General features: G+C 33.7%; 1 protein-coding gene across 4 annotated transcripts in view; it reads right to left on the reverse strand.

The window, feature by feature from the left end:
- LOC114330328 (P protein-like) overlaps positions 1-15,883 on the reverse strand; it is a 214,929-nt gene that overhangs the window by 24,230 nt on the left and 174,816 nt on the right. For all 4 annotated transcript variants that reach the window (XM_050645783.1, XM_050645780.1, XM_050645781.1 and 1 more), the window contains one exon: positions 13,650-13,908. In XM_050645783.1, the coding sequence (XP_050501740.1) occupies positions 13,650-13,908 (259 nt within the window). The remainder of the gene's footprint in view (positions 1-13,649; positions 13,909-15,883) is intronic.

A 15,883-nucleotide genomic window follows, 5' to 3' on the forward strand; every position in this document is an offset into this window, starting at 1 on the left:
TTTAATGGCTTTATTTTCAAATTAAATTTCGTGTAGAATATGTTCTTGTATGACATTAAGCTTACGGGATTGGTTTCTTCCTGCTTGTACATGTCATACATTTGTTGTAAAGTGATACCAGGTGGTAAATATTTTGCCTCTGTTTGTTCCCGACGGTAGTGTGAAATGTATTTAGGTATTTTATTAATATGACTAACAACTGCTTGAATCCGTTCATCTGCTAATTTGTTTTTGCCTCCCTGCTTTAAACCTCTTTGATCACTAATAGGAGCCCGACCATGAAATTTCTTTAATGCAGTGTTTACTCGAAATGCAGTTACCTTTAGAGTATTTATAAACATTTCGCTACACACTTTTGTGTCCTTTATTTTATAAATTCGAGATAATTTCCTTTTTTCAATATTTCTACCATAAGACCTTTTTTTTCGATATCGGATACACTAGCAGCAATAAAATTAGTTTGAGCATCATATGAATTTAGCGACCAAAACCTCTCAAATTCATATTTTCGACTTTCAACAGAAACATTTTCTGCACGTTTAGATGTACAGTTACAATGGAAATCCCCAATATTTGCGGAAAGCTACCAACCCACTTGGATGCAAGTGGCGCTTTATTAAAATTCTACCAAGTGGGTTGGAAGGTTTCTGTAAATTAAAAGTATACTATCAAGTGGGTTGGTAGGTTTCTGCAAATTAGAATATCAGATAAATTTAATATGTGGCTTAGCATTTTTATAGTTTTATAGGTTATATATTATTCTAGAGGTGGTAGGTTTTTACAGAATGCAGAACTCGTATTTTGTTGTCCAAATATGCATCCAACCCAATATCTGATATATTGAGGGTTAGTAGCTTTCTGCATAATGCCGTCCAATTGTTTTAATAGGTTGCATCTGATGCTTGCTCAATCGTCAGTTACCTTTCTCATTATAATCTCCCTAATCTATCATAATAATATATAGGGTAGAGCAGTGTTTTTCAATCTTTTTGATTTTGCGACCCATTTACAGGTTGAAATATTCTGGCGACCCTCTGGTGTCATAGAAAGTCAAAGAAATAATTAATTTAATTAAAAACTACAAACATACGTTCGGTAATAATTTTTTCCTATTTTGGTACATTTATCCTTTAATATCATGGAAGAAATCTTATTTTTTACTTCCTGCAAACACTACTGGCCAGGGTTTGTACGATATGTTTTTAGAAAGCACTTGCAACTAAAATATTGATTGGGAAAAATATATCGCTATTTGTAGCGATAGCGTTAAAACTATGAATGGCAAAAATAGCGGACTCGTTGCAAAATAAAATCGATAGTACCAAACATATCCTGGACACACTGTTTTCTTCATCGACAGGCTCTAAGGTAGTACCTTCTGATATAAATAATGTGCTCAAGTGGGTATTAAAAATTGTAAATTCTATCAAAGGCTTTGCAAACCCGGCTATTCAGAATCGTTTGTGAAGATATGGACTCGCTTCATCAAAATCTCCTTTATCACACAAAGGTCAGTTGGCTATTCAAAAGAAAGGTGTTGACAAGAGTTCTGGAACTGAGAGATGAATTGTTAATGTTCTTACAAGATGCAAAATCTAAATATGCTTTCGGTTTTTCTGACCCTATTGGCTCTTGAAATTAGCATTTTGGCAGATCTTTTACCTTAACAAGTTGAAAAGAACCTTCAAAGAAGAGAAAAGAATATTTTAAAAGCTAAAGATAAAGTAAAAGTATTTCACGCAAAACTTCGATTGTGGTCAACCTCTCTGCAAAACAAAATGTTTGAGTCTTTTCCATGTGTTCAGAAGATTGATGAAGATAATGCAACAGACCAAAGTTTTGCAGTATTGGCTTACATTCTTTGCATTATACAGAGCTTGCATAATTTACAAGAGCAACTTTTGACATACTTTCCAGAGTTGCACTCTGAATCTGACAATAGGAGTATATGAATCCTCCCCTATTGACTATTGTCAGGGTATCTAACACCTTCAAACCCTTTGTTGGACACATCAATAGATCTGACTGATGTCAACAAAATATGAAAGAATGTCTTTTAGATTTAGCTGCTGATGGTATGCTTAAAATGGAATTTTATTCGCAAAGTGTCGACGTATTTTGGATAAAATAAAACATCAATACCCAGAGCTGGCAAGGGAAGGTCTTAAATTATTAGTGCAACTCGCCACTTCATACTTGTGTGAACTGACATTGTCTTCAATGGTAGACATTAAAACTAAAAAGAGAAATAGACTGCAATTAGAAAATGATTTGATTAGTAACATTTCAAAAATAGTACCACAATTTGATAAACTTTTGAAAAACAAATAAGCAAATCCTTCCCACTAAAATTGTGTTTTAAGAACCTCAACTTTTTCTTTCAGTCGACGACCCCCGAGTAAGGCTTCGCGACCCCCCTGGGGGTCGCTACCCACAGATTGAAAAACACTGTGGTAGAGAATAGCACGCAGCCCCATTTGACTCCACTTTCTACGGCTATTTCTTCTGTTACTTCACCTGAATGTTCCAGTATTGCTTTGTGGCTTTCCTAGAAGAGTTTAATAAAGTTTATGATTTTTAGTGGTATTCCATATAATCTTAGGATTTTCCACATTTGTACCCTATTCACACGGTCGAACGCCATCTCAAAGTCGATAAACCTCACGTCTATATCTTTATTCCATTAATTCGTTTGTTTTAAGATAACAGTTAAGGTAAGATGTAAAATATAACAAGATAACAGTTAAAGTAAGATATAAAATATGACAAGTTATTCCAGTACGACCAGTGTAGAATATTGCTTCCAAATTCTACAACCTTTTTCAAAATAATTTTGTGTCCAATAGTAGAAATGTAATTTTAGACTTAATATTTTCTAATTGTAACGAGTTGAGTGTTGTAAATGCTGCTGATTTAATTTTTCCTAACTACCTTAACCACAGTGGTGTAATGTTCGATGTTAATATAATAAATAACCATGATTCTTTAAAGTGCGCAGAGTCATATTATGATTTTAAAAACGGTGATTACATTGGTATGAACTTTTTCTTGTCGGAAATAAATTGGGAGTCACTAAAGGCTTTGAATATTGAGGACGCTCTGTCTAAATTTTACGATATTATCAATCATGCAATAAATTCTTATGTTCTTCAAAAAGTATGTAAGACAAGTACATTTTTCTAGTTTGGTTTAGCCCGGAGTTAAAACGATTAATAATAGAAAAGAAAAAATATCATAAAAGGTATAAGATGTTCAACAATTATGATGATTTTATTATTTTTCATAACTTAAGATCTGAATGTAGTAGACTAAGTAAAGATTGTTATAATTTATATGTTAGAGATTCTGAATTTAGAATTAATAGTGACTCACACACTTTTTGGAAATATATAAACAGTCGTAGGAAAAATTATGATGTACCATGCCGCTTATATTTAGGAAATGATCAAAGTAGTTCTGGGGAGGAAGCTGTGAATTTATTTGCCCAATTTTTTTCTAGAGTGTTCACTGACCACAATACAACCCCCCGCCACAATATAATTTGAAAATGCTGGTAACATGAGTTCATGCTATTTTAACATTAATACTATTTTTGAGAGTATTCACAATTTGTCTCCTAAACTAAATTTTGGCCCTGATGGCATTCCTAACTATCTACTAAAACAACGTGTTTGTACTATATCTAAGCCATTGTATACCTCGTCCAATTTACTTACCGTTGCACGTCATTCGCGCCATAGCCTGTGACACGATACCAACTCGAAATATTTAGACGGTGAGTGTGTTCTTTTTCAGAATCAAAATTATTCTAAAGGGGAACACACCTACCGCCTAGATATTTCGTGTTGGTATCGTGTCACAGGCTATGGCGCGGATGACGTGCAACGGTAAGTAAATTGGACGAGGTATATATACTCTTCAATAAATCTTTGCAAGAAGGGGCTTTCCCTGATTGCTGGAAACGTAGTTACGTAAAACCTATATTTAAATCTGGTTCAAAGTCAAATGTTGAAAACTACAGAGCAGTTTGTACTTTATCAGCAATTCCAAAATTATTAGATTATTTAGTTACTAAGCAGCTTACTTGTGAATTCAGTAGTATTCTGGTGAATGAACAACACGGTTTTGTACAGGGTAAATCTACAGTAACTAATTTACTTCTTTATCAGAGTGACATTGTTATTGGTTTGGAAAACAAGTTACAAGTAGACTCCATCTCTACTGACTTTTCTAAAGCATTCGATAAGGTCAATCATAATATCTTACTTGCGAAACTTACAGCATATGGTATTTCTGGAAGTCTCTTTGATTGGATGCAAAGTTACCTGACTAATCGAAGTTTAAGTGTAAAAATAGGATGTTTTCTTTCTAATGTTTTTACAGCTACATCTGGAGTACCGCAAGGTTCCCACTGTGGCCCCCTTCTATTTAATTTGTTCTTGAATGATGTTCACTCTATTTTTAAGGAAGTTAACTTTTTAATGTTTGCTGATCATGTTAAAATATATAAGACTGTCAATAATGATGATAACATTTTTCAGCTTCAGTCACAAGTAAATGATTTTTATGAGTGGTGTGTTAGAAATGATATGGAACTTAATATTAATAAATGCTTTTTAATAACTTTTGCTAGATCCCATTCGCCTATTCACCATCAATATTTTAATAATAATACTCCTGTCACACGTGTGAACGAAATTCGGGATTTAGGTATAATATTTGATTGTAAATTAATATTTTACTCTCACATTGACCATACTGTTTCGAAGGCATTAAAGATGTTGGGTTTTGTATTACGTTCATCAAAAGATTTATCAATTCACACAATAAAAATCTTATATTGCAGTATCGTGAGATCAATTATTGAATATGGTTCTATTGTCTGGTCACATAGTTATGCATATCAAATCCTAAATATTGAAAAGGTTCAAAACAAATTTTTACGTTTTGCAGCTTTTAAGATGGGTTTAACAGTCGGAAATTATACTTATGACAATATATTAATGAGACTAAATTTACAAACTCTTGAACGCAGAAGAGTCATGCTGAATATTTGTTATCTTTGCAAAATTATCTCTGGTGTCATTAACTCCGAAGAATTGTTAAGTCTTGTATACTTTAATATAACTGCTAGATTGACACGAAATCCACAAATATTCAAGGAACAACGGCATGCTACAAATTATGGTCAATATGCACCAATTAGTAGATTGACCGTGTATGGAAACAAGTTTAGTCATCTAAGGCAAGGCGCCCACTGAGGTGGAATGGCCGTGGCCCGTGGCGTGGTATTGAGTAGAGGTGGCCGACTCGCTATTTTATAATTACGTATTTTTTATGGGAAATAAGCCACAATTTTACTAAAAAATGAATTTATTAACGTTTCGAAGCCCAAATCGGGTTTCGTTGTCAAAATACAAAATATATATAAAAATAGCTTCAGAACAACTCGCTATTTTGATACAGCAGTTGCTTTTTCAGCATTATTCAACGTATTCAACGTATGTTGATATAAGAAAAGCAAAATAATATTTGTTTGTTTTGTTTCAAAAAGCAGTTTTGTTGGCATTTAATGAGAACATATAAATAATATAAATAATTATAATTATTGTTAAAATAATACATCTAAGTACGGATATTTTTTGAACTGACAAAAACAATATAACAAAATACATGGTGGTTGTAACATTTATATGGTCGTACTGTTTATTTAAATTTACTTTTGTTTTCACCCAATTTTGAAAAAATGTGAAAACTTTGAATTACCCACGTCCGTCTGTCTGTCTGTCCGTCTGTAATCACAACTACTCCGTCAATATACCAGCTAGAATGACAAATGAGGTGTCAAATGAAAGCTTATAATCCAAGGATGGTACTAACGGTGAGATATTTGACGTATCCTGTCTGTCCGTCGGTCCGTCCGACCGCGAATATAACTCCTCCGTCATTATACCAGGTAGAATTACAAATGAGGTATCAAATGAAAGCTTATAATCCAAGGATGGTACTAAAGGTGAGGTATTTGACGTAGGCTGTCTGTCCGTCGGTCCGTCCGACCGCGAATATAACTCCTCCGTCATTATACCAGGTAGAATTACAAATGAGGTCTCAAATGAAAGCTTATAATCCAAGGATGGTACTAAAGGTGAGATATTTGACCGAGGCGGTCTGTCCGTCGGTCCGTCCGACCGCAAATATAACTCCTCCGCCATTATACCAGGTAGAATGACAAATGAGATGTCACATGAAAGTTTATAATACAAGGATGGTACTAAAGGTGAGAAATTTGACCTAGGCTGTCTATCCGTCTTTCCGTCCGACTGCGAATATAACTCATCCGTCACTATACCAGATAGAATAACAATTGAGGTGTCGAATGAAAGCTTATAATCCAAGGATGGTAATAAATGTGCGAAATTTTACCTAGGACTTCCGGTTTTAGAAATGCGACCAGAAGTACTGTTTTAAAGTCACCGGAATAGTACACGTGATATATTATTCGACGTTACTTTGCAAGAAGAGAATAAATATATACTTTCGGTTCCATCACTCTCTGTTCATCTATCTTTCCGTCCGCGAATACAACTCCTCCATTATTAATACAGATAGAATGACAAATGAAGTGCCGAATGAAGGCTTATAACCCAAGGATGGTATTAAAGATGAGACATTTGACATCGGACTTCCGGTTTTAGAGTTGCAACCGTATGAACTGTTCTAAAGTCACCGAAATAGTATAAGCGATATATCATTCGACGTGCCTTAGCAAAATGAGAAAAAATTTTGGTTTTGGTTCTTATATCATTTCCGCTTAAAAAGTTCTAACCAGAATTGCCGCTATAGTCGCAGAAATAGTATATGTAACACAACAATCGAAGCGTATTGAAAAGTTGACTTTTAATCTTTAGTTCCTCTTTTGAAGTCATTTCTGTTTAAATAATGATGACGCAAAGTTTAGTCAAAATGACTCAAAATTAGTAAAATCGTATATCGATCGACGCAAAGTTACATGAAGCGTTCAAATATCGACTTTCAGTTCTACTTTAGATTAGTTTGGGTGAAAACCTAGGACTTACGAAGTCCAATTACTTGTTTTAACTGAGAATAAGCCACAATATTATTAGAAATTGAATTGGAAAGATTTGAATTTTGAGGTAAAATTAAACTTCCACTTCGGAAATTGCTCCAAATGAAATATATAGCAATGCCCTGCACATTCCTAATTAATAACGTCAAGTAAAATAGTATTGAAAAGTACGTGAGTAGTGTAGAACATACAGTTTTCCAAAGTTTGTTTTCTCTTCAGGTGACAGCCACATCTTTGATTTTTTTTAAATAGGAAAGTACATAAAGTGACACCTCATTTAAAAGCCTTTGAAATACTGATTACAAAAATATATAATACTTTAATCCTTTTTGAGAGCGTAGGCGCAAAATTTCGTTTGAATTATTTTTAAATGCATTCACTTTTTTTCGAATCCTGAGAAAACTAATAAGTGTTTTTGAAAAATTTAAACCCAGAATACAAGACTACAGTATTACCGAGGATCCAAAAGTCTCTGAGGAATTCTGTAATGTTTATTTTAATAAAAAGTTACAGGGGCGAAAAAAAAAAAAGAGAAAATTGAGTGTAATATTTAATTTTAAACATATCACTCTAAAGAAACTTTTTGTTTATTCTAAGGGACTTTTGTCCCTCGGTAATAATGTAATATTTCATTCTGTGCTTAAACTTTTCAAAAGTACTTGTTAGTTTTCTCAGGATTCGAAAATATGATTGCATTTAAAAATAATTCCACCGAAATTTTCTGCCTACGCTCTCAAAAAGGATTAAAATACATTATTGTAATCAGTGTTTTAAAGGCTTCTAAATGAGGTGTCACATAATGTACTCTCCCATTTAAAAAAATCAAAGTTATGGCTGTCACCTGAAGAGGGATCGCGCAATAATTCTTAAAGTCATTTTAAATCAAGTATATCACATAATTTTTGCGGAAGTGGATTATACAACAAAACAAATTCATATTCAATGTAAATAAATAAAAACTTAAGAAATAGAAAAGAAGAATTAAGTTATAATCTTAAGTTAAAGTAAATAATATAAACAGTAAATCTAATAAAACAAATATACTTATAATAAAGAATAAAAACAAATATGAAGTATCATCACCGCAACTGTCAAATAAATGGCTAAAATGTCACATTCGTTCGATTACAGTTATAGTGTGTTCCGAACAAATGTGCTTCATAAAAACGCTTTATAGTCCATTTAGGTATACAAATGAAATGAAACATATTATTGTGTATTTCTTTAAGTTAACATTAATAGAAATCTTCAAATATTATTTCTACGCGTATATAATAAAATATATCTAGTGGCTGTAATTCCCGTGTACTCGGAAAAATGATTCTAAAAAAGAACACACCTACCGCCAAAATATTTCGTGTTGGTATCATGTGACGTCACGGGCTATGACGCGGATCACGTGCAACGGTAAGTAGATTAGACGAAGTATAAGTAGGTGGGCACTGTATAGAAATTTGTAGAAAAGTAAAATAATTTTACCTCCAGTAAATTTGTCGGCGAGTTTGTATTCATAACAGTTGTTATAAAGTATTTATTACCTGAGAAACCCTAATAATATAAAACAGCTATAAAGGCCTTTTAGGCATTTGCAATAAAGCATAATACCCGATATAATTTAAATTTTTAGGATATTGTAGGTAAAAATTTATTCGTTTGGTTAAAAAGTATTATAAACAGCGGTATTATTTTATTAAAAGATATTTCAACAAACGGATAAATTTATTACGGGGGTAGGCGCAAAATCTTGGTCCAATGCTTTTAAATGCATTTTTTTTCGAATTATGAGAAAACTAATAAGTATTTTGAAAAATTTAAACTCATAACGAAAGATTACATTATTACCTTGGGCCGAAAGTCCCTGAAAACTTTTATAATGTTTATAATTATAATATACAGGCGTGAAAAAAAGAGAAAATTTATTGTGATTTTTAATTTCAAGTATTAAATTCAAACTAAACTTTTTATATATTTTAAGACACTTTCGGAACTCGGTAATAATGTAGTCTTTCATTCTGCGTTTAAATGTTTCAAAAATATTTATTGGTTTTTTCAGGAATCGAAAAAATGAAAAAAAATGAATTTAAATAGCATTGGACCAAGATTTTGAGCCTACCCCTTAAAAAGTAAATGGAAACGTTTCGGGACCTCTAATTTATATTCCATAAACAGGGATATTCCTATAACTGGTACTTACATTTTAACTTGTTGGATTTTTGAGATGCTAGATTCAATTCTTGATTTGACTTTCTGCCATAATGTGTCAATAGTCAAATAACAAAGCTAGCAATATATAATAATTATTAATTAAAGTGCTTATTAAAAATGGCAAATAGCCGAAAAGAGTTTTACCGAAAAATCCAGGAATTAAAAAGTTTCTATAAATATTTAATATATTTATGTTAAATTGTTGATCGTCTTGTATGATTTTAAAATTTTTAAATACGTCCTCGTATATTGCAACACAAACTCAACGTGGTCACCATTCGAGTACCACTCGAAAATTAAACCTGCTGTCGATTAGTGGCAAGGGAACTGGCGCTACGGCGCGGCACTTCCAAAATACCACCCCTTCAAGTTCAAATCCTTTTTATCAACGTTAAAAATTGCAAATTTTTATTTTTTTTTGCCAGATAGGGTGCACCCAATAATGAGCTTTTCTCTTCTTTGGATTTTTAGCATTGAGGTTGGCAAACTAAAGAAATAAAAGTTAATCGGTGCTACTATATAGTACTTAGTCTACCGCGCTGTATTATAATATTACAATGCTGACAAAAAAAAATCTTTACAAAGTGAATAAAACGCATAAATCATAAGAATTATTATTCTAATTTCACAAATTATGTATTAATTAATTACAAATAATTGAACTTTCCAAGTCCTAGGTTTTCGCACCCATGGGGATCGAAAGTAGAACCGGAAGTCGATATTTGAACTCTTCGTGTAATTTTGCGTTGATGGATAAAATATTTCGCTAATTTTTAGTAATTTTTACTAAACTTTCGGTCATAATTGTTTAAACGGAAATAATTTCAAAACCGGAACCAAAGATTTAAACTCGACTTTTCAATACACTTCAATTAATGTCACATGTACCATTTCTGCGAATCTGATATGGTACTTCGGTTAAGAACTTTTTAACGGGAAATTATATGAACCCAAAAAGCATCCGGTTCTTCTTCTTCTTGAAGTACCGTCTCCTATCGGAGGTTGGCTACCATCACAGCAATCTTAACTTTGTTGGCTGCAGCTCTGAACTATTGTATTTGTATAAAGCCTCCTACGTCCCACATTTCTCTTTTCCGAGATATTTCCTTGGATTATGAGCCTTAGCGGGGAGTACTTTTCCCGTCTTATTATGTGGCCTAACTTCCGGTTAGAACTTCTTAACCGGAAATGAATAAAAACCAGATTTATACATTTGTTCTCATCTTGCTAAGGCACGTCGAATAATATATCTACTATTTCCATTTGCCACCATTTCGGTGACTTTCCAACGGTATTTTCCTATTGCAGCTCTAAAGCCGCAACTCTGAGGTCAAATTTCAAATATATCACATGTACTATTTCTGTGTCTATAATATGGCACTTCCGGTTAGAACTTTTTAACCGGAAATGATCTAAAAACCAAAAGTATACATTTGTTCTCGTCTTGCTAAGGCACGTCGAATAATACATCGCTTCTACTACTCCGGCGGCTTTAAAACAGTACTTCCGGTTTATTCTAAAACCGGAAGCCCTAGGTCAAATTTCTCACCTTTAGTACCCATAGTAACCATATAAATAATAAATATATAAATATTACAACCAAATATTTTTCTCATCTTACTAACGTACGTCGAATAATATATCTTATACTATTTCAGTGACTTTCCAACGGTACTTCCTATTGCAACTCTACAACCGCAACTCCGAGGTCAAATTTCAAATATATCACATGTACTATTTTTGTGTCCATAATATGGCACTTCCGGTTAAAACTTTTTAACCGGAAATGATATAAAAACCAAAAGTATACATTTGTTCCCATCTTGCTAAAGCACGTCGAATAATATATCGCTTATACTACTCCGGCTACTTTAAAAAAGCACTTCCGGTTTCATTTCTAAAACCGGAAATTCTAGGTCAGATTTTTCACCTTTAGTACCATCCTTGGATTATAAGCTTTCATTTGACACCTCATTTGTCATTCTACCTGGTATAATGACGGAGGAGTTATATTCTCGGTCGGACGGACGACGTACAGCAGCCTAGGTCAAATATCTCACCTTTAGTACCATCTTTGGATTATAAGCTTTCATTTGACACCTTATTTGTCATTCTACCTGGTATAATGACGGAGAAGTTATATTCGCGGACGGACAGACCGACGGACAGACAGCCTAGATCAAATTTATCACCTTAAGTACCATCCTTGGATTATAATCTTTCATTTGACACATTATTTGTCATTCTATTTGGTATAATGACGGTAGAGTTATATTCGCGGTCGGACGGACCGACGTACAGCAGCCTAGGTCAAATATCTCACCTTTAGTACCATCCTTGGATTATAAGCTTTCATTTGACACCTCATTTGTCATTCTACCTGGTATAATGACAGAGAAGTTATATTCGCGGTCGGACCGACCGACGGACAAACAGCCTAGATCAAATGTATCACCTTTAGTACTATCCTTATACCAGACCGATAACCAGCCAGCCTACGTCAAATATCCTAATTTTAGTACCATCCTTGGATTATAAGCTTTCATTTGACACCTCATTTGTCATTCTACCTGGTATAATGATAGAGAAGTTATACTCGCGGTCGGACAGACCGACGGACAAACAGCCTAGATCAAATTTATCACCTTTAGTACTATCCTTGGATCATAAGCTTTCATTTGACACCTCATTTGTCATTCTACCTGGTATAATGACGGAGAAGTTATATTCGCGGTCGGACAGACCGACGGACAAACAGCCTAGATCAAATTTATCACCTTTAGTACTGTCCTTGGATTATAAGCTTTCATTTGACACCTCATTTGTCATTCTACCTGGTATAATGACAGAGAAGTTATGTTCGCGGTCGGACAGACCGACGGACAAACAGCCTAGATCAAATTTATCACCTTTAGTACTATCCTTATACCAGACCGATAACCAGCCAGCCTACGTCAAATATCCTACTTTTAGTACCATCCTTGGATTATAAGCTTTCATTTGACACCTCATTTGTCATTCTACCTGGTATAATGATAGAGAAGTTATATTCGCGGTCGGACAGACCGACGGACAAACAGCCTAGATCAAATTTATCACCTTTAGTACTATCCTTGGATCATAAGCTTTCATTTGACACCTCATTTGTCATTCTACCTGGTATAATGACGGAGAAGTTATATTCGCGGTCGGACAGACCGACGGACAAACAGCCTAGATCAAATTTATCACCTTTAGTACTATCCTTGGATCATAAGCTTTCATTTGACACCTCATTTGTCATTCTACCTGGTATAATGACGGAGAAGTTATATTCGCGGTCGGACAGACCGACGGACAAACAGCCTAGATCAAATTTATCACCTTTAGTACTATCCTTGGATTATAAGCTTTTATTTGACACCACATTTGTCATTCTAGCTGGTATATTGACGGAGGAGTTGTGATTACAGAGAGACAGACAGACAGACAGACAGACAGACGGACAGACGGACGTGGATAATTCAAAGTTTTCACATTTTTTCATGATTGGGTGAAAACAACAGTAAATTTAAATAAATACTACGACCATATAAATATTACAACCACCATCTATTTTGTTAAATTTTTTTGTCATTTCAAAAAATGTTCGTACTTAGATGTATTATTTTAGTAACAATTATTATTTATATGTTCACATTAAATACCAACAACAATGCTTTTTCAAACAAAACAAACAAATATGATTTTGCTTTTCTCATATCATCTTGAAAATGTTGAATAATGAAAAATAAAAAAGCAACTGCTATATCAAAATAGCTGGCCGAACCATCTCTAATAGCCAATACCACGCCACGGGCCACGGCCATTCCACCTCAATGGGCGCCTCGCCTAATAGATCTGTTTGGTTCTTCAGTTTCCTCTATTAAACAAGAACTCGGGCGTCTTGAATTTTGAATTCAAAAAATTAATTAGATTTAACTGTTATAATGGATTCAGTTGTTTTCATCATTTAACAATATTTTATATTCTTTTATTTTTTATGTTTGTGTTTTATACTTAGTTGTAGTTTTACATGTATCAAAATTTTATATTTTCATTATTAGGACGAAAGCTCTGCTTTATTGTATTTTGTATGTATTGGGTTTATCCCGTTAATTAATAAATAAAAAAAAAATAAAAAACTCTTACTGTAGTTACATGTTTTTTAGATTTCATCCCCTTGAAGGTGTTAAAACTTAACATTATTGATAAAATCCGGATAATACTTTTCCTGTCTAAATCGGACAGTTATGATGCTTAATAGAATGAAGATTAATGATTAGAATTTTCATATCAGAAATGGTGCATAATCAATAGAAATATATAGTCAGCTTACCTCCAAGGCACGATCCAAAAGAAAGAGCCCATATCAGAGGAGGTAAAGGCAAATGTAGTTCTTCATTATGTGAAAGATCAATGGCAATTCTTATCATCATCGTGGTTAACGGTAAATTATCGACAAACGCTGATGCTACTGCAGAGACCCACAGAATCAATACTATTGCTGTAGCAAGTCTTGAGTCTGGTCCCACTGAGGTTATTACGTATTGGGTTTGTTTACCTATGTAGTCGATTAGGCCTAAACGCGAAAGTGCCTAAAAGTAAATAAAATAATGAAGGTTTTCCCTACAAGTAATGATGAATAAAAACATTGATACTCTTATAACATAAGTGCTATTAATAGCAAGAGGACAGAATAAATTGGTATCGTAGCTGAGATTTTCAAGCAAGACGGCGAAAAACTACAAGAAATAATCTTCCGCTTAAAATTAGCAGCTTGGCAAACGTACGAAATGCTGAAACAATTGATTAGCGCTTTTATTCGACCGATCTAAAAATCGACAAAACGGAGGGCAAAAAGTATAGAAGTATGGCACTATTAGAACTTGTCCACAAAAGGCTTCAAGAAATTATTAGAAAGTTTATAAACATTTTCAATTTCTTTACAACACGAAAATGCAGCAGCTGCATAATACTCTGGTTAAATCGGAGAGTTCAGGAAGAGTCTATACCTACCGGTTTTGGAGGTTTTTTCCTCCTCATCAGTAGTTCCATATCCTCTCCTCTCCGATTTCCCCAGGCATCATACTTTGGGCCTTTATGAATTACAAAGAACGAAATGTCACGGATGTACTAGAGTACTAGAGCCATCTACCGAACAACAAAGTAAGTAGTAATCAATTAAGTTAGTTATCAAGTTATTTCAAATTCTCTCATCTTAATTTCCTCGGCATCCTGTATGATTTATAATTTTTGAAAATCTCGGGAGGTTGTAACCAAAGAAAGTATTCCACCTGTTGTTAATCTGGTGGTATGGGAACGATATTTATTGTCGGTTTCTGTGCTACTTCGATTGATAACTTACTTTATTAGAAAATGATTAATTAATATGTAAAATAAGGTAAAACAAAGTAATCGGAGAATATCAGAGAGAGTTGATACCAGGAAGAACAAACTTACTGATCAAATCGGGATGTTAAAATTACAATATTACAATATCGGTATGGTATGTTAAAATTACAATACAAAATTAGTTTTATCGGGTATTTTATTTTTTTTTTGTATCGGTTTAGGGCTGTTTTACTTTTAACGATTAGTAGCACAACGTTCATTCCACCACTGTACATGACATCGGCCGTTAACAGACTTAGATTCACCAACAAATTTCTGGGTAGCATTTAGGATAAGTTGCTGAAACTGGTCTATAAATAGCCGAGTTTTTTTTTTAATACTTGACATTAATCATTCGACAGGTCGCAATCAGATTGTAGTTTATCATTTGCTCAGGCGCGTAGTGTGCAGTGTGTGTGTCGAGTAAGTGTCTTGTTACTTAGTAAAGTCGACTTCATTTTTGAAGTTATACTTCTTTACGATCGAGAGTGAAATTTTATAATGCCGGGCGCATGCGCACACAGACAGTATATATTTCGTTGCTAATCTTTCAAGACATGTATGTATCAGCGCTGTCAGCGCAAATAAGTCATATTATATGATAAAAAAGGATATATTAGTGTTCTTAGTAAATGTATTATTTATTATAATTTTTGTGTCTTTGGATTTGTCTTCCTCGGGAATAAGATATTTTTCGTACTTCCGGGCCTAAAGTGACAACTTCACTCCCTTGTGACAGGTACTAAAGTGTCACATTTAATCCCTCCGGGATTAAATATTGACGAAACTCCCGGAACGATTAAATCACAAACAAACGAATTTAAGGGATATTTTATTGAAAAATATAATTAATTAGAATGGTAATTAACGTTAATATTCAAATTAATATTGTGACAGTTCGTCATATTGACCAGTCTTTCCTGGGTTAATGCAGCAGGTAACTGACGAGTTTACCTTAAGCATTAAATATTTATCATCCGGAGCCTCCCGTAAGAACTGATCTACCTGCTCAGACGTGAGAATTCTTGACTTCTTTGGCTTAAATCCCTCATTTCTTCTCTTCAAAAAAGCTAATAATTTTGGAAATTTACTTATATCAATATCTTCTCTAATGTTAATAACCGATTTCAGCATTGAGTAATGTGCCCAGAGAGTTGAGGCACAAACCGCTTTTGATTT

This window comes from Diabrotica virgifera, chromosome 3 (assembly GCF_917563875.1).
Source record: "Diabrotica virgifera virgifera chromosome 3, PGI_DIABVI_V3a".
In the NCBI taxonomy this organism is placed as follows: Eukaryota; Metazoa; Arthropoda; class Insecta; order Coleoptera; family Chrysomelidae; genus Diabrotica; species Diabrotica virgifera.